The sequence below is a fragment of the Ostrea edulis genome, chromosome 9 (assembly GCF_947568905.1).
Source record: "Ostrea edulis chromosome 9, xbOstEdul1.1, whole genome shotgun sequence".
In the NCBI taxonomy this organism is placed as follows: domain Eukaryota; kingdom Metazoa; phylum Mollusca; class Bivalvia; order Ostreida; family Ostreidae; genus Ostrea; species Ostrea edulis.
In genome coordinates, this window is record NC_079172.1 from 63,842,448 (window position 1) to 63,867,831 (window position 25,384).

Here is a 25,384-nt window from a genome sequence, read left to right on the forward strand (position 1 = left end):
TTTCAGTTTCTGGGCGTGGCCAAAATTATCATAGTGATCATTGTTTTGGTCATTTGAAAAAAAATCTTTAAAGGGGCATGGACACGATTTGAGCTGAAAATTTTCAAATTTGATTTTTTGATTTTTAATGTTTAGAATGTTTAACTAAGGTATTACTAATGATCAGCAAAAATATCAAGGTACAAGGTCACAAGTCCTTGATATGTAAACGAGGCTCGTGCCATGTTTTTGTTTACATAAGTTAAATAAACTGGTAAAGTTTCGTTTAAAGCATATTTTCTCAATTTACAAGTCATCTCACTTTGTTTTAAATACGCTAATTTCTATAAAACAGTCTAATGTAAACAAAAACATGGCACGAGCCTTGTTTACATAACAAAGAATTCCGAGTGCTGTATTTCACTTGTAACTCAACAACTGATATTCAAATTTTAGTTGGCATTGTAAACAATAAAAATGGAAAAATAAAATTTGAAAATGTTCAGCTCAAAACGTGTCCATGCCCCTTTAAGTTTGCTGATACGGTATAAAAACTAAATGCATATTTAGGAAAAGAAGAAATCTTTAAAGAATGTAGGCTACAAGAATTGTGAATTTCGCAACCCCAGGGTATTGACTCCAGGACGAGTCCGAATTAGTCATACTGTGTTAATGTTATATGTAAAGTTCTTTTTATCAGGGGTGGGGATGGGGGTAAGTTAATATCATAATTTAGTTAGATACTCAAATTAAGATTTTTTTCTCTCCTCTAGATATGTAGCCCTTGGGACTAACTAGTGATACTTTTAAACTAATATCTAGGTGACCAATAGGCCTGTTGACTTTGTTGTCAATTTCATAGAAACAATTCGCATCATGTTGAGTGTGTGTCACACTTATTCAGCGTTGCACGGGATTTGCCATTATTTTCAATAAAGACGCCAAAACACCTTACCTGTTTATATTAATGTATACGCTCTGGCTACAGAGGGATAATCGCGTTTTAGCGAGAATATCTCGCTATAGGGGAAGTGTGCCCAACCTGTTCAATAGATAACTCCCATTTTCACTTTGATTTTTATACCCACATTTGGTTCAAAACTTAAGAAAAAAGTATTGAGCAGATTCCCTATCACATTGTATGTGCTTCTGGTGGTGAAACTCAACCGCATGCAGAATGCTCACCATGCACAGCACGGTTGGTTTTGGGTGATTTTACCCTGACGATAGTATTTCGTGAATGGCTGATCAGTCGTCATCGACCCCCTCAGGGAATATGCATAGACATTAGTTGATGTAATCTTGGGAAGATGTTCTCGTCAGGAAAATGATAGCAGGTAATGGCGTTATTCATTTCAATAAGAATTTTAATTACATGTGATCAAAAACTCCACACAAAACTTTTTTACGAGTCTAAATCAATCGAAAATATTGTTCTGTCCCCCCAGCGGTGCACCAGTGTGTGACTTGTAGGACATCTTTGCAAACCACGGTTTGGAGTCCACACACGCTCAAACGATGAAGAGAATCGAGTAGAAGCACCTGTGGGTAACCGACGATGCTTGTAGGTAAGCAGCATAGACATTTCAATCAAAAATGTGTCACAATGTAGCGGCATTGAATGAGTAAGCCATCTGAAAGTTTTTAAAGCTGAATTCATGTCTGAATTCCTGAAAAGGTTACGAACTCGGTAAAAAAGAATTTCAATATTAGTTACACTGGTCAAAATGCCCGTGATAAATGAAAGTACGGACGGTCTTAATATTTTGCAATCATTTGGAGCTATCATGGAACTCATTTTATGTATTGGGGTAAGAAATCATTAAACTTAAAAATGATATCTAATACTGCGCACGCGTAAGTAATCGCTTGCTGCAATGTACAAACATTCTGTTTAGTGGTACAGTGCCGTGGCCCAGCTAAAACTCATTAAAAAAGGAGCATTTTTCTGAATTAATTTCTGCCTATTTTGGGCAACGGGATTTTGGGATGAACTTTGATAGTAATGTAGATGGATTATGCGTGATTAAATTAGAATTCAGAGTAGGGGTTTACACCGTATAGCTGGGTAGCTCAGTGGGTGAACATTTCAGATATTGATCTGCAGATCATGGGTTCGAATCCGTCAGGGACTTTTGTTTATCCCCCCCCCCCTTTTGCTAACTAAATGTGGTAAATTTTAAAGTATTTTAATTTCAAAATATCTTTCACATCCACACTGGATTCCTGTGTGTTATTCCTCCTTTAAAAAACATCATGAAATCCTAAAACTGAAAAGTAGATTGACATTTGAAGTCTGTGGTTGATTAAGGCGACTCTGTGTGTAAGCTTTTGGCCAGTTAATTTAAAGATCTCACGAATATGTTATAAATGCAATCATGAGTCACTTCCACACTGATCGAATGGCATGATAAAACTGTATAAATGTAAAATCGAGTTTACGGTGTCATATATGATGTATGGTGGCGGATCTGGAGGGTGTGTGTTAAAGACCCAATTTTAAGTTAACACCCCGAAATGGTAAGCCTCCTGTAAAGTGCGAAACGAAATCGAAACGAAACGAAATCTACCGAAACGAAACGAAACAGATTGTACAACCGAACTCTTTTAATTATAGTAATTAAAAATGGTATTTTAGGCCCCTGTGAAAGTTACCACATACAAATAAAATTCGCCTCCCTTTTGATGTAGGTTGGGCTTGACTGATACAAAGTTTTAAAAATTGGAATTGGGGTGGGGGGTTTGAGTAAGCAAAACGTACATATCCGAAGTTGACTAAATACCATGTGCAATTAGTTTCAGATCCATAAATTTCAGAACGGAGAGTTACAGTCTCACAGGTCAGAGGTCTTAAAGACCCATCTCATGACCGTATGGTTGGTGAAAATATAGGCGGAGCCTAATCTAAACAGATGTTATTTACCTGGAGTGGCCAGGGTCTACCAAGGTGTTAATTGCTATACCCCATGGCACTCAAAGAAATACACAGAGACAGAGGTGATCTAGACAGAACTTGGTAGAAATCTACCTGTCCTTGCTTTACACACACACACACACACACACACACACACACACACACACACACACACACATATATATATATATATATATATATATATATATGTGTGTGTGTGTAAAGCTTCTGAAGATGTAATGAGAGCGCTAAAGCTTTACGGAGGATTTCTGTGTTTTCTTTTCATATTTTTAAAATATATATATATATATAGTTTTGATATACACAGGACCTGTCTCAGGGACCTCTGCAGAGTTTCTGTGGTCATAGTGTTTGAATAATGGTTGTATTCGTAAGGGTAGCTGACACACATTCTACATCCACCCCTCTTCTCTCTCTCTCTCTCTCTCTCTCTCTCTCTCTCTCTCTCTCTCTTACTCTCAGTCATTGACTCGATGGATAATTTCTGTTATAAATATAGATGTGTCATAAATTGATGACATAAAGTATTTCAATAAGTTACAAGTTTTAGAAATTATTGTGCAAATTATTGTTTGATTTTTAATTGTGTCATTTATAATACATGTATACAGAGGGGGGAAATTACAATTCTATTGAAATTGCATTGTTCAGGGGTCTTTTTAAAAACAATTGAATTACGAGAAAATAGCAGTTGTGGACAGGTCAATGCTATCAAAACTCAGGTAGACTGGGCTTCCTCAAGATCTAAAGAATGCCTGTAGATACTGACTGTTATTGTTATCACAACACCTCTCTGGGGTAGCTCCAGACCACAGTGTCTGCAGATGTCACTCCACCTGACATCTATTGTTAAATGTTTGATTGACAAGCAGCTTATAATTTGGGGGTGTTATCTTAAAATTGGGTCTTTAACGAGAAGTGGGGTCGCCGGCGCTGGATCCGCGTTTGGGCATAAATACATGTTTCAGTGTTGTTTGCTCTAAAGACAAATCTACATGTATACATGTGGATATTGTGTATTTGTATGTAGTACATCAAACGGTGGATTCTGAGTATGTCCTCCCGTTCTCTTTGTAATTTCTGCTTCCCTTGTTCATAAGCCTTTTCATTTTACAAACTGCTGACCTCCTCCTGATATTATTGCATAAAACAATTTCAGTTTTCCGTCCCGTTTTTAATTTCACGTCTTAGCAACACCCCAAATGTATAGAGTTATCTTTAGATTCACTACATATCAATAATAATTTTTAATAATACATGTATTATATATCTTGCCGAATTGTATTAATAAAATATGGTATACTATTTAATTTATTTCATTATTGAAAGTACTCGCACCTCAGCAGTTCGAGATAAAATAAGAGGTTAAAGCTGACATGAAATAATAAATACGTACACCTTTCTCATCTTATCCGCCATATTTCTCTCAGGTAGCCTAATTTACTCAACCCGAATATACCCCAAATGTGATTGTCACACCTGAGTGATTTTTCTAGGTGGATTCGACCAGTGCACATCTCCGATAGTAATATATAGGGAATGCGAAACAAATAAAATAACATTTTAAAACATTATGCTTTGCTCAAAATTACAAAATATTTATTCTATACCAATGCAACATTCCGAAAGTTTAGATAATTTACAAAAGATGCAAAAAAAGAAAAAAGAAAAAAAAAGAAGCTTTTCTTGCATACTTGCAAATGCATGCAAGTATTTGCAGTTTCTTATGAAATAAATGCGGAGAAATCATTTGCCAATTACATACTGATAGAATGGAATAAAGAAAGAGCATGAAATATATTATTTATATCAATTCTTGCAAAATACAGGTCCATGCCATATGCATAATATGTAATGCACGTGGCATATTCGTCAAAAAAACCCCAAAAAACAAAAAAACTCGTATCAAATACGGACGTCCATTCAACAGGTATCGGAGAAGTGCACTTACCAAAAATATTAGATTCTCTTTATTCTGATAAATCCACGAAACAAAATGATAAACTCCATTTGTATCTCGTTAGAACTTTACAACAAGTTTTCATTCCATTATACAGACTGCGACACACTCCACCCGTGCCAAATAGGGTGTATTCAATCGGGGGAGATGTCAGAGTCGAAAATTTTTCCTGTATTGAATGCTTGTCTGGTCGAGGTTTTGCAGTTTATAGAAATCGGGAATCTAATCATATACACTGAGCATCTGGTTGGATATATTGCGTGCTCAATTCAAAATTTATTGGTGATCATATACAAACTTGGATATACAAATAAGGGAATAATGATCGAAAATATACATCTGTTTAAAAATGCGGGTATTACATTTGCAATCCATAATAAACAGTTGATTACACAAAGACACATATAAAAGGAAATGTAGAAACGAAAATATAGTTTTATTGTTTCTTTGGGAACCACATAATTATTAACGGTCTCCGTATGTCCATATTCATTGATTGGGAGAGAGAGAGAGATCGAGATCACTGATATACTGGTAAGCTTACAAGCATTAAAAATTTTCAGCTATTTAAAATTTGTTATTTACACTATATTAAAAACTTACAGGAGTTGATGCTTATAATTGAATTCATTACAAATTAAAAAATATATCAGTTTTAACTGTGCGTGTAGAAAATACTGACTTTGTATGTTAGAATAACGGAAAAAAGTAAATTGTCAAAAAAGTGGGGAGAGCAGACCAGCCTAGCCTCCCTGCCCACCCCAACCCCCTGTATACGTGCCTGAAACAACATCAATTCGTGTTGAAAGAAAGGTGCATATCTGCATTTTATTAAATCCCAAAGGAGCTCGGATTTATGTGTTCCCCTATTGATTATTTTGTATGCAAAATTCGTTCCCGAATTTAGAATCATGCTTTCAGTCAGAGCAGAAATAAAATCATTTTGAAGTACATTTAGTTTGAATGCAAATGTGGGGTTCCTTCTTTTAATTTCATCAGACTCATTTGAACCCCCTCCCCCAAACTATGCAGCTTTGTTTTTATTGATCTCTAAATCGGCATATGAATCCGGATATACATGTTTTTTCGTGATCACATAGATATCGATACTAAAAAATGTTGATACTCTTGCCTTTTGCATATCCTACTAATGCATTACAGTAGATTGACACTGTATCATATATTTAAAAAAAAAACCTCAACATGAATTTTACTAATTTATGAACACTAACATCTTATCGAATACATTTGAATTTGAAATTTCGACGTACAGCGGTATGTCTATTTTCAGAACATATCCATTGCGCCAGATCTCCGAAATGAAAATAATCATTATGACATGTTACAGAAACGTTAAAACACACATATGCTATAGTCCTGCAATGCATGCATGCGATTTTTCTGAATACATGTATTTATGTATCCGTGAATGAAGTTCCTACGCTTGAAAATATCTTGGTCTTTATGCATTTTGTTTTGTGATTTTGGTTTATCATTCCTTACACTGGGTAAATGAAGGAAAACTTGGTAAAGGGTGCAATTCTACACCATACAATTAGTATGCATGCAAGTGTTGAAAAGCAAAATGTACATGTAATAACCAGACATGTATCGTCATTTTTCATGGGGTGGGGGGGGGGGGGTACAACAGGAAGAAAAAAATGGAAAATTGGATTCTTTAAAATTCCTTGCCATTCAAAATAATAATTAAAAAGATGAACGAAAACATCAATAAAATAAAACATAAAACCCAAACAAACCAAGATGTTTTATTCGATGTTCAAAGTCCTAATGTGGGGGCGAAGGGTTACAAGAGTCTTTTATTTTGACTGCCTCAATAATTTCCCCCTACACTTTATTTTCTTCCATCATTGGGGATGGGATGGGGTGGTTAGAGTCCTCTACTATGAGTGCCTCATAATATCTTCATTTTCTTAATTGGTGGTGGTGTGTGTCTTCTACTATTATATCAGAACTTTCAAGCTGGGATCAACTTTGGGGGGAGGGGGTTGTCACCCAATATATTTTTTATTTGCATTGCAAAATAACGGCCTCTCACTTCTGCATCTGTCGGCGCGGGTTCGAAACCCGCTCGCGCCGGTAAGTGAGAAAGTTTCCCAGTTTACTTTCGGAAGGTCGGTGGTCTCTTCCCAGGTACATTGTATCTGGTTTCTCTCTTCCACCAACAAAAACTGGGCGCCACCAGATAACTGAAAAATTGTCGAGTGTGGCGGAAAACATAAAAAAAAAAAAAACAAAAAAAAACCCAGGGGGGGGGGGGACAGACATTATTGGCCCCTCCCCTTGATTCTAAGTACTTTGACCTTTGTATTTGGGAGAGGGCCTACATATATAGGCTATGCCTGTTGACCAATCCTGTTGAGTTTCTCAATTAAATATGTTTAAATAAAAAAATTCTATGTGCTTGATAACTACGCATATGATAAACTCAATTACAATGTATTACATTTTGCATTACTACAATTTGCATCCGATGCAGGATGTAATAAAGCAAAATGGCATAGATATATAAGATCTACTAAGCGCCGAATTAGCATAAAATGAAGTAATTGAATTGAAAATAACATTATTTAAAGATATGTTTAATTTTTAATTATTCCGTGCTTTAAATGAATCAAATAAGTCTGTAATATCAATTAATGAGAGCAATATTGAGTTACTGTTCTGTTATACATGTATTGAATTAACGATATCATTTGTCTTAATAAGAGCGCGATTATTAAAAGATCATCGTTTGATTCTCTCTCTCTCTCTCTCTCTCTCTCTCTCTCTCTCTCTCTCTCTCTCTCTCTCCATACACTCGTGCAGTGTTGTATATGCAAATTATCTATGCACAAACAATTTATGTACCTAAAAGATTTCCTGATTTATAAATCTGCAATACTCTGACAAGCAAATCATACGGTATAAGGATTCATGCACAATACAGGGTAAATATTCTACTCTGATACTTCCCCTGATTGAAGATAGCTGATCGGCACGGGCAAAGTGTGTCGCAGTCTGTACAATGGACGATGTTGTTTACTGTTGGAATACAAATGGAGTGTACCGTTTTGTTTCATGGATTATGCTAATAAAGGGAGTTTTACTACTACTTTGAGTATTTTCGACAAGTGTACACGTACATCTTCGGTCCTTTACAGATATTACGAGTAGACCCAGGTAAATAATCATCCGCATTCGATGCTTTTTCATGACGAACGTACATGACCATGTCTTCTTTATACGTACAGTAGCATTTATGTATTTGCATTTTGTTTGAAGTAAGTGTGAATGGTATAGATTTTATACCCTTTGCTTATTCCATTTCATCAATAGATCTAGATAATAGATGAAATATTTCTCCGCGTTTTTGTATAGTTTTGACGCATTTATTGCAAATGTACCACATTCACATAAAGAAAAGCCATTCTATATTTATTTATCCAAAGCTTTTAGAATGATTTACTACTGTACGATATGTTTATTGTAATTTTGAGCACTGCATGGTGTTTCAAAACGTGATTTCATTTCTTCTTGATGTCCTATAAATTATTATCGGAGATGTACGTGTTACCTGTCGAAGCTACCCGCACAGGTAAATCAAAGACACTGATGTGAAGTGAAGCGTAGCACAACTCGTACCCTTATATACCATGCGAACCCTGATACATATAACAATAGGATATCCAACTAATATGGCGGATTAGCAAAGAGATATGGCGGACATATAGAATTATACTATATTTATTAATTCATGTCAGCTTTAAGGATCAGAAAACAGGTTGGCGATTTTTTTTGGCCACATTTTGTCTTCGTTTACTTTTAAACATACATGTACATATATGAGATCAACTGAATATTTCAGAACTTTTATGAGTCGCAATTGTCCAGACTTTCATGAACTGTGATACAGCTTATTGAGCCATGCAAAATACAGGGTAACTATTCTACTTTGAGATCTTCCCTCATTGAAGTACAGCTGATTGGCACGAGGTAAGTGTGTCGCATTGTATAATGGAATGGCGATGTGCGTGATGTAGATGAAATTTACCATTGTCATTTTTGTGAATTTGTTTTTAACAGAACGATATCTTCAACAAGTGTATATCGTTGCTGTAGTCATATTGGTCGCGTTCGATGAGTTTTCTCGAGGATCTTCTTTGTGTGTGGGTGCGTGCTTGTATGTATGTATGTATGTATGTATGTATGTGTATATATATATATATATATATATATATATATATATATATATATTCGCGGAGCGAATAACATGATGATGCTGCACTTTCAAGCATTGAAAATAAAACCAATATTTTTCTTTACGGAGTCATCAATACAATTATCCATATACCTTGAATGACCCACTATTTTTCGACATCATTATTTTCAGTTTTAGGATTTTTAATTGAATATTTACTGTGTAACAATGCGTATTTTGTAGATGTTTTTCCTATTTCATTTTATACACCTGTCTTTTAGTCTCGTGGTACAGTGACGTCTGTCCTTCCGTCTGTCCATCCGACCGTTCATAGTTTCCTGTTTCTATTTTAATTTCTTTGTCACATACACTGCCCACCATAAATAAGTATAACCTTACCAAAATAAGTTTGTTGCGCATAAAAGAAACATGGGTTAAATCATAGATAGAGATCTTTCGATGCAAAATACATCACTCTTACATATAAATGGATGACGTTAGGCTTTTAACTTTTTATCCTTATTTTTTGTTAATATACTTGATTTTCTAAATTTCTTAATTCTCTAAAAAGAGATATTGAGCACAACTTAAATTGAAACCATTTCAAATTAATTACCAATACATATTATTGTGTATTTAATGTGTACTTTTATAACATCCTTTGATTTTTCACCTTAGATAAATCAGTATCACAATTTAACAGACTAATGCCAAAAATATCGAATGTTCATTAATTGTTTCACACATATTGAAGTTGTACCATTCACTGATTGATTTACTGTTATAAATTGAAAGTGATACACAATGAATTCAGCTCTTTTTCATTATATTGAATATATTTCATGCCAAAATGTGTGAAAAGCTTATGTATATACTTATCTATGGTGGGTAGTGTATTAAACTGAAACTAGCTGTGCAGCTTTATCGTAGATCACTTTAATCATGTTACAATTTTCATCCATCTCCACCTCTCTTGTAGGAGTTTTGCCCCTTTATTTTAAATTTAACATTATATGAGGGTACATGATTTATCCGTCTCACTATAGCTCATCCCACAGTTTTCAAGTGAGGAGAGTGTTTGTATGAGTATCGATTATGTGTATGTGGCAAGGAATTTGATTTTTTGGGGGAAGAAATTTACAGGTTTTTGAACTTTCAGTTTTGAAGAAATATTACAGATTATAGGGATTGTTTATTTAAACAGTTTTCAAGATAAGGCCTTTGTAAAGAATTAGAGATGTGTGTATTTCAAGGATTTTGATTACCAACTTTTTAATGTCTGAATTATTTTTTTTTTTACAAGTTGTTGAACTTGGACACAATCTTGGGGGGGGGGGGGGGTATTTTACACACAGAACTCTTGGTTTGTCTTTCTACCTTCTGGCACTATGTACTCTTTTTAATCTATTACATTTTTTTATTCATTCGATGCAAAAGAAAGTATGTGTCCCAGCTTGATGATGGCTGATACAACCTAAATAAAGTTCGACCACTCTTAACGAATGCTGGACAACTCGCCCCCTCTTAGGACAACTCGCCCTCTCTTAGGACAAGTCGCCCCCTTCTCTTGAGACAATTCGCCCCCAATATTATATATAGATATATTATCACATTTTATTTTTATTTTGTGTGTGTTAGTTATGGGGGGGAGGGGGGGGGAGTGGTTTTTTTTTTATCGATATAGTATACATAAGTGTAAAAGTGAAGCATGAATATTCTGATACCTGTAATTATCTTTTAATGCGTTTCTCAACTAATTCCCGTTGAAAATAATAAAATTCCCATTTTAGAAATTTTATAACGGCTTTGCTTTACTGATTCTTTTTACGCGGGGTGATTCTTTTTACTCGGCTATTTCAAAGTGCAAAGAACTCTGATGATGAGTACCTCCTAACGTTTGAAGTAAATTTATAACAGCATGGGGGAAATCAGACAATTAGATTTAACAACAGACGCAGATTATTGATAATTATACTACGTCAGCTGTAGACCAAGCTAATACTCTCCTATACCAAACGCTAACTTGTTTCCGCTGAAATTATATATTTTACATGAAAATAAAAGTGATGATGAATTTACTGAACCCAAACACTGGATTTTCACTAAAATCTTTCGTCTTGCATAAAAAGACACGAAGTTCGGTGTTTATGTGAACACGTCTTATTGTCTGTGATGTATATACTATCTATAAGAAATTCATTAATTTTTGCTAAAACACCTCTTGGATTTAGACCAAAAATAATAATTGTAAACATGTATGATATGTATGATATGAAGGAGCGAGATATCTCAAGAGAGGGGACGAGTTGTCCCGAAGAGGGGACGAGTTGTCTTTAGGGCGAGTTGTCTCGATGATGGGGCGAGTTGTCTTGGGGGCGAGTTGTCCTGATACCCTCTTAACACCCTACATAAGCGTGTGAAGGGGCGTGTCCTGTACTGTCTCTACTACTTCGGTTTTTTAACCCGATCACCATCTTTGAACTTTTTCACCATTTTTGGATTTTTTTCACCATTTTAGGACTTTTTCACCATTTATGGAATTTTTCACCATCTTAGGACTTTTTCGTCATAGAACTTTTTCACCAATTTTGGAATTTTTCACCATCTTAAGACTTTTTCACCATCTTTGAACTTTTACACCAGTTTTGGACTTTTTCACCATCTTTGGAATTTTTGTCACTGTATACATGTCTTTGTGACAAGGCTTTATGCTATCTATGCATGAAAATGATGAAATGATGAAATGCATTCAAGTATTTAGCACTTTGTAGTGGAAAATTTTCAATGCGAATTTGGTAAAATTCTAAGTCTGAAAAAAAAAAAAACATTTAAAAGGATTACATCGTGCAGTGACGACAAAGTTACTCTGAACTTACCATATGCTAGACTGCATTGTATCAAACAGTGAATTTTATAAAATCATACTACCAAAAATCTGATGAGGAAAGTTTTTTTTTATATTGATATTTTTAAAAGGTGTTGAAACAGATATATTGGAGTAAAACGGTTGGCTCAAGGCTACATGTATTTCATTACAGCGTGTCAAAATCTTGCGATTTCTTCCTTCTTGTGATTAGCTAGATTTTTTAATGTTGCGGCTATTTACACTGTAATTTAACAAGTGATATGATTATAATTAGATAATGCCGTGTTAATTAATTTTGAGTCAGTGTCACCCACTTCGTTGACGATTGAACTCAGATCCCCAGAGTAATTACCGAACCCCCGGTCGGTTAATTAGTTAAATCACAAAGACGGGACATTTTAGGGCCGCATACTGCCCTGTGGTCTTTTGTTATTTAAATCACTTTCAGTAAAAATCACTCGTCTACGACATTTTAATTGGTTGATAATTCCTTTCTGAATTCCGGACAGAAAGTTACCGTCCCCGGCTGGTCACTTTTGAGCGGACAAGAAAGCCAAGCGAACGTTCAGGTACCCGTGCTTTCGTCTCATTCATTCCAGGTAAATATATTTTTGCATACATTATTACCTAAAATGATTTTACTTGAATACTTTATCGTTGTCTTGAAATGATTTAAATCAAGTTTACAACCGGAGGTTGATCTTTTCGATAAAATTTCTTACTTCAATTTTTACCAAACTTGTACTTCATTTCACTTTTCAAATATGCATTCGTAGCCGCAACATAAAAAAACTGGCTAATCTCAAGAAAAAATAAATCGCAATTTGACGTGCCAAATGAGAACATTTTGAAAGTGTGAAAGAATTTGTTTTGACACGTTTACTTAATCGTACGCCGTAATCAAAGAGCCCGGAGCCAACCTCTTACTCAAAAATAAATCTTTAACTTTTTATTTTTTGCAATCAACCTCTTACTAAAAAATAAATCTTATTTTTATTTTTTGCAATGAAACCTATTTGTAATATATCTAATAATAAATTTATGAATTTAGAGTTTGAGATACATATGTTACATGTGCATGTACCAGTCATTATAATGAAAACTTATAACTGTTTTCTCGATCCGGAAGTCATGCAACTCGTAACGTAACACCATTTTAACCATTCCATTCTGAGCATACTTGTTCATAACGAGAAGATGTTGAATCAAGGATCGCGTGCAGCTTACGTAACAGACCAGTTATATATCATTCTCTTACCAGAGGGTGCGTTACGTAAGCTTCCTGCAGTGCGAGGAGCGCACGGAACTCTGGGTAGAGAATGGTTATATATGCCACCTGGTAGCAGGTCGTTCCGTCCCACAGTCGGTCCGTCCCTAGACGGTCCGTCCCATGGTCGATTCGGCCCATTTTGCTTAGTCGATCCGGCCCCTCCAATTTTTTTTTTATCAAAGATATAATAAATGAATAATTACTTAAGACAAAGGAACGTTTTTGCATATATATTGCAGTTAGTTATCAAAATTAGATAACTGGAGATGGTGTACAGTAGATTTATAGATTTTTTGTTTGAAGTGCGATGGTTATGAAAATGTGTGCTCATTAACTATTGTAGAAACATCGTTATTTAAATATGTATAGCAATCAATGTAAATGTGTGTCCCCTGTCCACTGATCATTGTGAAAACACCTGAGTAAAAACAGTTTTATAACTGCATTGTTGTGCAACCTTTGATCATTAATTACGAGCTTACAGTAACCTAACTATTCTTTGTATTGAAAATGAAGCCCATTTTATCGAATATTGTGATGTGTATAATGATCTTTGAAAAAGTTGTCAAATATCAAAACAGCATATTATTGTCATCCTACCTGATGACAGAAGATATCAGCGGCACACACACCATGAAGATAAAATACGCAAATGAATTAAACCAATTCAGTATTGTAAATAGCTTGGAAAAAAGTAATTATTTAGGGGACGGATAGTCTAGGGACGGATTGATAATGGGACGGAACGTCTAGAAAGCATATCACCCGTGTAAATCTCTGAAAACAGAAACCAAAAACTCGTAGACGGCCATTTAGCAGAATTCTTTGTCAATAACTATAGATATTAATTTTTTTTTGGTAAAGCTATAAAATCAGGAATCGTTATTACAAGTCTTAATCAAAGTACTGATAGTACCGATAGACGGTTAATCTTAGCTAAGGTGACCTTGAAACAATACTGAGATGGTAACCGCCTGATGAGCAACCATTAATGGTTATTCATTTTGTAATAATAATTCTACGCATAGCCATATGTCCCCCACGCCACAGAAAAAGTTGGATCACAAACGTCCCATAACTCCTGTAAAATTTGTAGAATCAAAATTATCAACTACATATTGGGACAAACAATCTTGCAAAATTTGAACAAAATCCGTTGGGTGGTTTCGGAGGAGTTACGTCCACAAATTGTTCCTATAGTGTACTAATTGGACAAAGTCCCATAACTCCTGTAAAATCTGTCGAATCAAAATGGTGGCACAATATGATCAACTACATATGGTGACTAACAATCCTACAAAATTTGAACAAAATCCGTTGGGTGGTTTCGGAGGAGTTGCGTCCACAAATTGTTCCTATAGTGTAACATGTACTAATTGGACAAAGTCCCATAACTCCTGTAAAATCTGTCGAATCACAATGGATGTGCAATATGATCAACTACATATGGTGACTAACAAACCTATACAATTTGAAAAAAATTCGTTGAGCAGTTTCAGAGGAGTTGCGTCCACAAATTCAAAAGGGATGGACGGACGGACGGTGTCGCATAATTTATAAACAAGAATGCGGTAAATGAAATTGCTGATGAATTTCCTTACATTTAAAAATTTAATTTAAAAAATTGCAAGTCTCTGATTGATATAAGGAACTAATGTTTATCACCAAAACAAATGCCTTAATTAGGCTTTTAAATATATTATCGCATTTAAAGATCATGAATTAAAATTAGCAATGTTCTCGAAGAAAATTGTTTTCCTTAAAAGAAACATTGATAAAACGTGCTTCCCGACATAATTGCAATATGTAGTCAATATCCACACTCAGGCCTGCTTTAAAACACTTAAAACGATTTGTTACCATCATGTTTCCGTAAAATTATACAATTGTGAGAAGTTAAATGAAAAATTCAGTTCAATGAATAGGTAACTGCTAGTAAGCTCCATGTAGGTTAAAATAAGCTCCCACTATAATTGTTCTCCAAACCACTTTCACACCTACCGTCCTAATCATGGAAGAGGTGTGAAATTGGGTTACATCTAAGTACCTAGCCGCAGTCATAGCCCTCAGGAAATTGTTATCAAAACAAAGCTGTAGACCTGGGTGTACTGCAGGTAATTTTCATTCCATTCATTCTTTCAAACCATTCACCATGGTACATGGGGTACATAACTTTGATTCTGTGGTTATATAAACAATATTTCCAAGGGTATAAAATGAAATATATAAATAATATATACATGTATATGTTCATTAGCACAATATAGAGGTACGTGGGGCCCAGGGGGGCATAATGCATACAAAGAGATTAGGACATTTAATAAATATATACATGTAAGGGAGGACAGCAGACTGCATGTATTAACTCCTAGATTTTAGAAATAAATACATAGTTTTTTTTAATGTTTTAAAAGTTTGATGTTGTCATTTAAAATTACACCACAGCATATTTAGTAGACACTAGTCCACAGAAAGTTGTCGTCAAAATACTACATTGATTGATTGATTAAATATTATTTTAATATTTCATTCATATGGAGACGTCACCACTGCCGGTGAAGGGCTGCAAAATTTAGGCCTATGCTAGACTTTCAAATAGCACTGTATATATAGTAAAAAGTATCTTAAATACTGCCTCGTCATACATAAGGACGACAGTGTTACCTTAATTTCCTCATTTCAGTTTCTGAACATTTATTTGGATAATTCCCCGACGTCAAATAGGTGGTCTTTCGAGGTAGAATGGAAAAGGACAACTTCGCGGTTGATTGAAACCTTGGCCAGGGAACCCAAATTATGATTTTATGGTTCCGGTCGGAACGCGAAATAGCCGGAACGTAAATCATGCACCGGCCACACGGACATCGGCATTTCTATACCCCCTTCTGCGTTGTGGCGGGGGACACTAATGATAAAACAGGGTAAGAGAGATAGTTTATTCTACCCAAAACAAAAACATGTGCATATAGTGATACACGCACGTTCTAAAGAATGTTCGGGTATGTTGTTGTTACGCTGGTCTGTCCGTCTGTTACAATCTCTTCTCCTCAAACTCCTCTCTTATTTTAAACAGCAACCAATTAATCTTTTGGACTGTGGTAGTGGTGTCCTGTACTGGTTTCCATTTTACATAATAGCCAAATCATCTTTTGGGAGATGATTGATGGTGTCTTGTATATGTATATAATAAACTAGGTTTCAAAAAAAATTATTTTGTTCACTCTGGGAGCCAAATGGGGATCGAAAATTATTTCTTTTTTTTTTTTAAACACGAGATCCACGTGCTCCATCTGTCTATCAGCTGACGCTGGCTGCATGTCCTCACGGGGAAATATGTTTTTGTTTAAAAAAAAAAACTAAACTAAAAAAAAAATCATTTTCAAATATCTTTTATTACATAATTTCTCAAAAACACACACCCAATACTTGTTTATTATAATTATCTTAATTAGAATTTACAATTGAAAGTTTGGGAAAGTTATGAGATGATTTACTTTTTCCCCGTTGTTTGGAACCACGCTAAAATAATATGTTTGCAAACATGCGGTCACTCTAATTTCCTCGCCACGATGAACACTAATTTCATTTCATACATGTACATGTATATTCCATGGACTATTAAACTAGTACACGGAGGACTTTTAAGGCTAGCACTGAAACTCGCAACTTCAAAAGCGCCAACTACCAGGCCTGGGGGTTATCAAACTTTTTGGTGGACATTTTCATATTCAAACTCTGTGCTCTAAATCGTCCTCATACTCAAAAAGTTGAGGTTAAAAAAACTTTTATAAAATCATTCTCACACTCAAATGGAGTACACGCTAAAGATTTTTCAAGTATACTTTGAAGCTTGCTCAGAGTTGTACTCAAAACAAACATGGCTGAATTTGAGTATGAGTACGGTAAAAGTTTTATAACCTCCAGGCCAGGTCCAGGCTTTCGGTCCGCAGTGTCCCGCGTTTTGATGAATATATAGAAGATATATATCAAGTACTCAACTGTACGTAAAATAAATGTGTTATTTTCGTGAGCTTTATATGCTAATTATTATTTCAAGGATGTATTTTTCAATAATCAAATCTTCCATGTACAATTCATTGCCATATGTGGAAAATTAATATAAAGAAAAATAAGTAAAAGAATAAAATTATGGATCCTCTTTAAAATCCCCTTTGAAGTTGTTTTTATGATGATGTCAACACGTTTGTTAATTTATTCCTCGCCGTTTAGATAACATGCAAGAAGTATCATATCAATATTCAATATCGATAGGGTGTGTTATTTCTAAACAGTGTATAAATTACTAAAACGTGTCGATATCATTATCAGAGCGACGTCAAAAGAGGATTTTAAATAGAATTCATATTTTTGTTCATTTTTTCCCCAATGTAACAGGTTTTGTTGTTAATAATGAATAACCCCGGATAGATACAGGGACTTTTATTGCACAGTGAGGAGTATATCACAGGTAAATATGTACAACCCTGCAATACGTGAAAAATAACACGAAATCAATGAGTTTTAAACAAAGCTAAATTTCGTTCTGTATCTAGCCTTTCTCTCAGTTAATATTAAGTGCAAAAGGAATCTTATAAAATTTGCAAATGTATATAGACTGGACATATTAATTAATATCTACCTATAAGGGTAATTAGTAATGAATTACTTACCAGAAAACAAGGAAACCTCTTCGTTGAAGGTCTCAGTCAAAGTTTTAAACCTAATGACCACAACTATCAAACCAATCAAAAGCAACTTCACAAAACACAACCATTGAAGTTCCAGAACACTAGAAGACCTTTGACATTTGCCTTCAGGTAATAACTAGTAAGAGCTAGAGGAATAAAGGAGTGGATCAAGGTTTTTCTAAAGTAAAATACATTTTAGTATATATATTTATAACAAAATGTATTCATTAACCCAAATATCACTCTATTAAACCCACTCTACAGACGTCTTTGAGAAACAGGCCTCAGATATTTTAATTCTAAGTATTGTTGTTTATTTACGGGCATCAGATACTTTAATTCTAAGTATTGTTGTTTATTTACGGGCATCAGATACTTTAATTCTAAGTATTGTTCTTTATTTACGGGCATCAGATACTTTAATTCTAAGTATTGTTGTTTATTTACGGGCATCAGATACTTTAATTCTATTCTTGTTTATTTACTCACTTTCCCGAACAAAATCACGTGACTTATTGCATTCACCACCGGAAGTAAAATAACTAATCTAATACCAGTATCAATCTGGATCCACTTCGTTCCTCTTAAATTCAGCAGTGAATTATTCAAAGAGCGGGATACTTGTTTGCTTCACCGTCATCTTATGAATATTTATGAATCAAGGAATGTAACATACGGTTAGTGATTGGCGATTATCTATAGCAAAAAATGTCATTGAAAAAACCTTCAAAACCTGTTTACAATCATGCACATTTAATTTTGATAATCAACACGACTCAAAATTCTTGATTTTCTACTTGCAAAATTCCGCCACTAGGATCGCCGTGTGTAGACAGTTAACGCCCACAGAATATAGTCACAAACTATAAATAGCCACCGTATAAAAACTATGTCTCTACTTCAAGAAATGTGTTCTAAAGCAATACTCACGTTGCATGGTTTCTCTTTCTAGGTGAGACGCCAGTCCTCTATTAGGATGCGAAACTCGCGGGAGTCGTCCAGCTTTCCAATGTTTTCCAAACTCAGTCTACATTTGTTTTACCCCAAACGCCAATGGATCCGTGCCTTGTTCTACCTCTGTATAATTATGTATGTTGGTTTGTGTTATGTATCGAGAAAACATCTACTTCCGCTGGCACGAATGCTGACAAACAATAAGACCATTCGAGAGGTAGACAATGAACATCTGAAATTTACCTGCATCTGGAGCGTCGTGGACCGGCGGGAAAAATGCAAGCCTCGGTGTGGACACGGCTATTTTGGTCTCTATGGAATGACGAAATGTCAACCGTGGTTGTCATGTGAGGAAATAGACCAGCTCAAAATGCGAGGGGGAATCGGGCACCACGGCTACGTCAAAGAGGTACAGTTCTTCTCTGTGTTCGTGTAAAATCGCATATTTTCGTAGGGTCATATTTTGGTGGTTTGAGACTAATTGTACCGTATCTACAAGGTGGTCATTTCATTTGATTGCACACTCTCTTAAATGATATATGCTATATTTCAAGCGAGATGATTTCTAAAATCGAAAACAACGAAGTTATATTCCACAAGTCTACAAAATGGATGATTTTCTGGCAATGTAGGCATTAACAGTAATGTAACGATGCAGCATTACATTGAAGTAAAACTGGAGGTCAGGGCCGGGATTCATTAAATTATTTTATGTATCAAACTTAGCAGAAAAAAGTTTTTCATTTGTTAAAGAAATTTCTTATTCTTTTAAAAGTACATTCTAAGACTGTTTATGAATCCAGGCCCATATTTATACAAAATTATAAAATTATGGGAATTTTGGTGTCTTTAAGAACGTTAGCTGTCAAAACTCTTATAAAAACTTTCGATTTACGCCCCCCCCCCCCCCCCCCAAATTACACACGGTTGAGGTCTCTTGCATCGCTGTCTCTTAATTTAATAAAAAAAAAAAGAAAAAAAAAAAAAAAGAAGAAATCCGGAACACATTTTTTCTCTTATACATACATACCTTCAAATATTCAATAAAACCCCATAGGACCCGAAAACTCGCATATTTTAATGATTTCGTTTGTTGACTTAACCATGTCACATGTAGGTAGCCAGTCGATTCGAATCCCGGTTCATTTCCATACTTACACAATAACGTCCAGATGTGAACCAACATCCCTACAAATATCTAGCTAATTATTTTAAATAATAAATTATCCCAGTTACTTTAAATAAGAATTATTCTAAGAGGTAAACTCACGGCTACGCCTCTTTCATTAGTTTGGTCCGATCCCCATTTCCGACACACAAGCGTAGGCTTTTAATTGTAGCATTTTCAATAATCAAGAGCTTATTTTACCTTTATCAAAACTATATATATATTTAATTTCTATCAATTATTCGTGTTTATGATGAATGAAGATCGAAGACACAACTTGTAACAAATATCACGAATAGATGCCAACAGCAACAGGATTCGTCAAAACGAAATCTTTTGAAGCTGCGAGTTTTCGGGTCTTATTCGACTTTAATGAATATTTGACTGTCAGCATTTTATAATGCGCCGTAAATCGAAGGTTTTTATAAGGGGTGGATCTGTAGCTCTCTGTGCCGTAAATCGAAGGATTTTATAAGGGGCGGATCTGTAGCTCTGTGCCGTAAATCGAAGGTTTTTATAAGGGGTGGATCTGTAGCTCTATGATCTGTCCCAATATTTTCTCAGCGAGCTACAGTTCTGCAGCTACTTAGTATAGTGTACATTTTTTGAGGATGAAGCTAGCATCCACAACCCCTAGTGTACTTTCTATCGAATTGGCATATGGGACTCTATATCTGGTAGATCCATTGTTTGATAGGTTCAGATTCATTGTAAATACAGGTTTGGCTCCATCTAGTAGATTCGTTCTTTTTACAGATTTGGCGCTCGCACTGGAACACATTCCCTGTGGTCGTCAAGAAATTAAGGAGGAACGATATTGCAGGTATAGTCGGAAAAGACGGCTACTTTAAGGGAATAGATCTCATGAAAAATTTCTTCCAGCCATCAGTTTTGCTTCAGTTAGTTGGCCATTGCAATGACGTCATTGTAACGGAAGTTCACCCGTTACTGGATGCGCAAGACATAGAAAACCGGTGGAAAGAATATCCCACATACAATACTGTGTCGACCAGACTAGGTATGTGTATAACGTACGTGGACATACTCAAAGTACTACAGTCAGGGACTGATGGGAAAATCTATGTTCAGTGTGACGCTCCTTCACTGAATAAATTAACACAGCAATTTCTGATAACGGAAGACTTCCGCTTGGTGCTCAGTGATGTGGATTCTATAGAAACCATTTTGTTGAATGGAACAAACAGACGACTGATCAAATGTACGGATTGGGGAGAATTGCATGGTCACTTCTCCGCGCCAGAACAGCTGTGGCCCTACAACGAGAGCTTTCAAGCCGACAAAATGCCATTGTATGACGAAAAGATTGAAATTTGGAAAATTCCCGATGTGTGTTTGTTCTTTCTGGGTGAAGATCCGTCTGCATTCTTGGTGAAACGTTCTCTTAAGAATATTCATAAACAGTGCAAAAACCAGGACCCCCGGAAAAGACCGTCCGCCGAAGAAGTGCTGCAAGTCTACATCCGGGTTTTACGTGACGTGGTAGGAACTACGATGAACGTGACGCTCTATTCGTCTCAACAGGATAACTAAGAGTAGATAAGACATTTTGCGACATTGCTGCATTACAGGATAGTTCAGTGCGCATTTGTTCAGTTGCTCCACTCTCCACTCATGTAACATAGAAGGAAGACAAAGCATAGGACGCGGCGTCAGGAATGAGGACATATTTTCCCGCCAGAATCTTCGGTCCCTTATTTAACATCGTGTATGTATGTCTGTGGACTATGCTATGCATATATGTTAATACTACCGAACTAGCTACTATCTACTATTGTGATAGCCTTCTTTTTGTTGGTCAGTACCATAAATGTGTAATGACTGCTATTTGGGTTCAATGTTTTATTTGACATGATTGAGGGAATTTAAAAAAAAAATCTGTCACATAAGCAAGAATGAAATAAATCAAAGTGTAATGTTCAAACACATACTATAGCATATCATGTTTTTAATAACGTACAAGACTGAAAACGCTTGTCATGAAACATCTACATATCCTAAGGAATACAAGTTATTCCCCTTGGTATTGATATATCTCTAGTCATAATGAATATTACTCAGTATACGAGGTGTACAAATATGAATTATAAAATAATGAATATCATTCAATATCCTTGTAGAGCTGTTGCATTACATTTTATGACATCATAATAAAAACAATGGTGCGATTCAATCACCTGTTTGTGGTACAAGGTTCCTCTCGGAAGGTAACTAGAGCCAACAGCTCTGTAGCTCTTTCAATTCGGACCTACAAACAATATTTACAAAAGTACTGCACAGTTTACATGATATACATGATGCATGAAACCAATATACAGAAAATGATGATAAATTAAATGCTATAATTCGCTCATCTATAATTGGAAATCATTCTTTTAATTTCAATTTTTAAAACAGAAATGGTAAATTAGAAATAGTATTCATACAAGATGTAAAAAAGAGTGTAATAAACAGTGTACTTACTGTTAGGGAATGTCCAATATTCTTTCAAATGTCTTTTAGATGTTTCTTAATTTCTGTAAAGCCTTACTCTCTGAGTGCTCTCTGAAGTCTAACTTTGGTCTGACTTGATGAAGCGCGGAAGTAGAAGAAGTAATAGAGATTAGAGAACCACCTGATCTTAATCACATGTCTGAAAGTGACCACACAGGTATAGATGCCCCAAAAGACCTTTCTAACAATGCAGTGGAGAGAGAGAGAGAGTCATAGGACATTATGTGTAGCACAATACACTAAACAGTGTATTACATATGATGATGAATAATGAATGCTGTTGATGCTGATGAATATGTACATGATGATCAAGGGATATAATTTACTTTCAAATACACTGAAAACGTATCGGTAATGTCTGCTACTGGATAAGTAATATGAAAGTACATGTATGAAATACATAAACTGTGACATTACATAATGAATGTAATTAAAAACTACACCCTGCTACACTTATCCAATGAATATCCAAGCCATATGGCTCACGGAAATAAAGAAACATTCTACTTATATACTAACAAACTCAAGTAAAAGTGTTTTAGCCTAGTTCTATTATCATAGTTCACATCATGTTGATTAAATGAGAGAACTATACGTGTATGAGCTGGGCGTGGTTGCCGTGTACGAGCTTATGAGCTGAGCGCGGTAGTTTAAAGTGGTCGCGTATGAGCTGAGCGTCGTAGTCTAAAGTGGTCGCGTATGAGCTAAGCGCAGTAGTCTATAGTGGTCGCGTTTGAGCTAAGCGCAGTAGTCTATAGTGGTCGCGTATGAGCTAAGCGCGGTAGTCTATAGTGGTCGCGTATGAGCTGAGCGCGGTAGTCTAAAGTGGTCGCGTATGAGCTAAGCGCGGTAGTCCATAGTGGTCGCGTATGAGCTAAGCGCTTTTATAGTCTATAGTGGTATAGGGCGTTTGCTTTAATTGCAGTCTGATGAACATGGTGATGATGAGATGTAATGAATTACAGAAGGAATAAAGTCGGGGGGTTTTGTGTTTGTATAAAATTAGTATTTTGAAATAAGTATAATGAATGTTTTTAAACCCCTGTGAATCGTCACTCCTGGTTAGCGGATGAAGGAGAAGGTAACGTGTCAAAGATTCTGCATGGACAGACTACACCCCCCCCCCCCCTAATAACAACACCACGAATTTTTCACAAAACTTTGAAACATCTTGTAGGGGGAGGGATAGCCTATTAAAATTTACTTTCATTCAGACTTCCATTTCTTAAATTGCTGAAAAGGGAAAGCGCTCGTTTTTCATGTCCAATCAATATTCATAAGTCCATGATCAAAATTACACCCGTCCCATTCACTACTAGATCTACTGTAAAAAAAAAAAAAAAAATAGTATGAAGGAGGAGAGATCAACCAATATTTCTTCAAGTGAGAATAACGGAAAATAAGCGTTTACCCCTCCCCCCAACAACAACGCCCCCCCCCCCCCCCCATTTCTGCTTCATACTACCCATAGCATAGGCGGATCCAGGAATTTGTGAAGGGGGGGTCCTAGCACTTAATATTTTAGCTACTTTTCACATGCAATCCCCCACGCCCCCCCCCCCCCCATTTACACCTTTTGCTTGTGTATATAACATCTTGGGGGGTGGGGGGGGGGGGTCTTAAGACAGTTTATACACGAAAAATGCTTTGTTTATTTAACTACTTGTCCCCGAAATTTCAGTCATTGTTATCGCTATAATCAGATCTGATTTGAATGATAAAAAAGAAAAGCTAACTCCAATAGGCCAGGGGCCGCCTAGGTCCCCAGAAGCTCTGCGGTAATGGTGCAAAATCCTGCATTCTGCATGAGCATTTCCTGACGTCTGTTTGTTAAACAAAACCTATATATTACATATACTTTTAAAGAATTTTTGAGTGATACTTGTAAAATGTCCAGAGTTTACACATATAGGGCCTATATATTCTTCAAAAAGAATGTTTCATCCTATAGCATCCACCTTTTATATCATTTTGACTCAAACTTTCGCAAAGATTGAATATTGATTAAATTTTTTGGTCTCTTCCCCCCCCCCCCCCCCCATTCTGGATCCGCCTTTACATGTAGTTCTCTGCGTCTCCGCACACAGAGGTTTGCGTGCTAACGGACTCTGGGGAAAGTGTCTGCTTCATCAGGATAGAATGACGTCAGAAGTAAGTTTTCGTAGTAGTCTCTGAAACGTTTGATGTGGTGCCGTTTGATGCAGACGCTGGCAGTGACACATATTGTGACATCTGCTAATTTGTAAAGTGATGACCAGTGCTGTGTAAGTACGGAAGATATTTACAGCTTAAGATTCTTACTGAATAGTGTTTTGCATGGCGAAATAATGTTCACGGTTTAGATAAATAGTGCTCTGTATCAAATTTCGGCATAGTATTAGTAGAATTAATTGCGGAGACGGTGCTAGATCAGTAGATTGTTGTAGGAAGCCGGTTAAGCCCGGGAGTGCAGCTTAATCCGAGATTCCTCTGACTCAGGCCCGTAGGCAGAATTTTTCAAGGGGGGGGGGTACATAGACTCGCAACGCGAGTCTATCACCTCGCACCGCGAGGTGCCACTACGGCAGGGGGTCTGGGGGCTGCTCAAGGCCCCCAGAAGCTCTGGGGTATTTGGTGCAAAATCCTGCAATCTAGCAATTTCCTGGCACTTAATTTGAATTTTGGAATCATGCCTTTTTTACTATGAATTTTCATGATTTTCATAAAAAAATCCCGACATTAATAGTCACAATTCAAACAAAATGCCGACTTTAATAGTGCTTAGTAATTTTCAAGGGGGGGGGGGTACGGTACCCCTGGCTACGGGTGTGTGACTCATACCCTCGCTCTTATATTTGTGATATGTGCGGGGG

The 25,384-nt window shown here is 36.0% G+C and overlaps 1 protein-coding gene across 5 annotated transcripts; it reads left to right on the forward strand.

Moving 5' to 3' along the window:
• The first annotated feature begins 1,229 nt into the window (after nucleotides 1–1,229).
• LOC125659771 (protein O-mannose kinase-like) lies at nucleotides 1,230–21,866 on the forward strand. Of its 5 annotated transcripts, none has more exons than XM_056149889.1 (4): nucleotides 1,230–1,316; nucleotides 8,743–8,815; nucleotides 18,852–19,262; nucleotides 20,778–21,866. In XM_056149889.1, exons 3-4 carry the CDS (start codon nucleotides 18,876–18,878, stop codon nucleotides 21,570–21,572), a joined length of 1,182 nt encoding a protein of 393 aa, XP_056005864.1. In that variant the 5' UTR covers nucleotides 1,230–1,316; nucleotides 8,743–8,815; nucleotides 18,852–18,875; the 3' UTR covers nucleotides 21,573–21,866. The 5 variants fall into 5 exon arrangements, with proteins under 5 accessions (XP_056005864.1, XP_056005866.1, XP_048747510.2 ...); XM_056149891.1 differs by having other exon boundaries at nucleotides 1,263–1,316; nucleotides 8,743–8,870; XM_056149890.1 differs by lacking the exon at nucleotides 1,230–1,316 and adding an exon at nucleotides 1,487–1,547 and having other exon boundaries at nucleotides 8,743–8,870.
• Nucleotides 21,867–25,384: the final 3,518 nt, after the last annotated feature.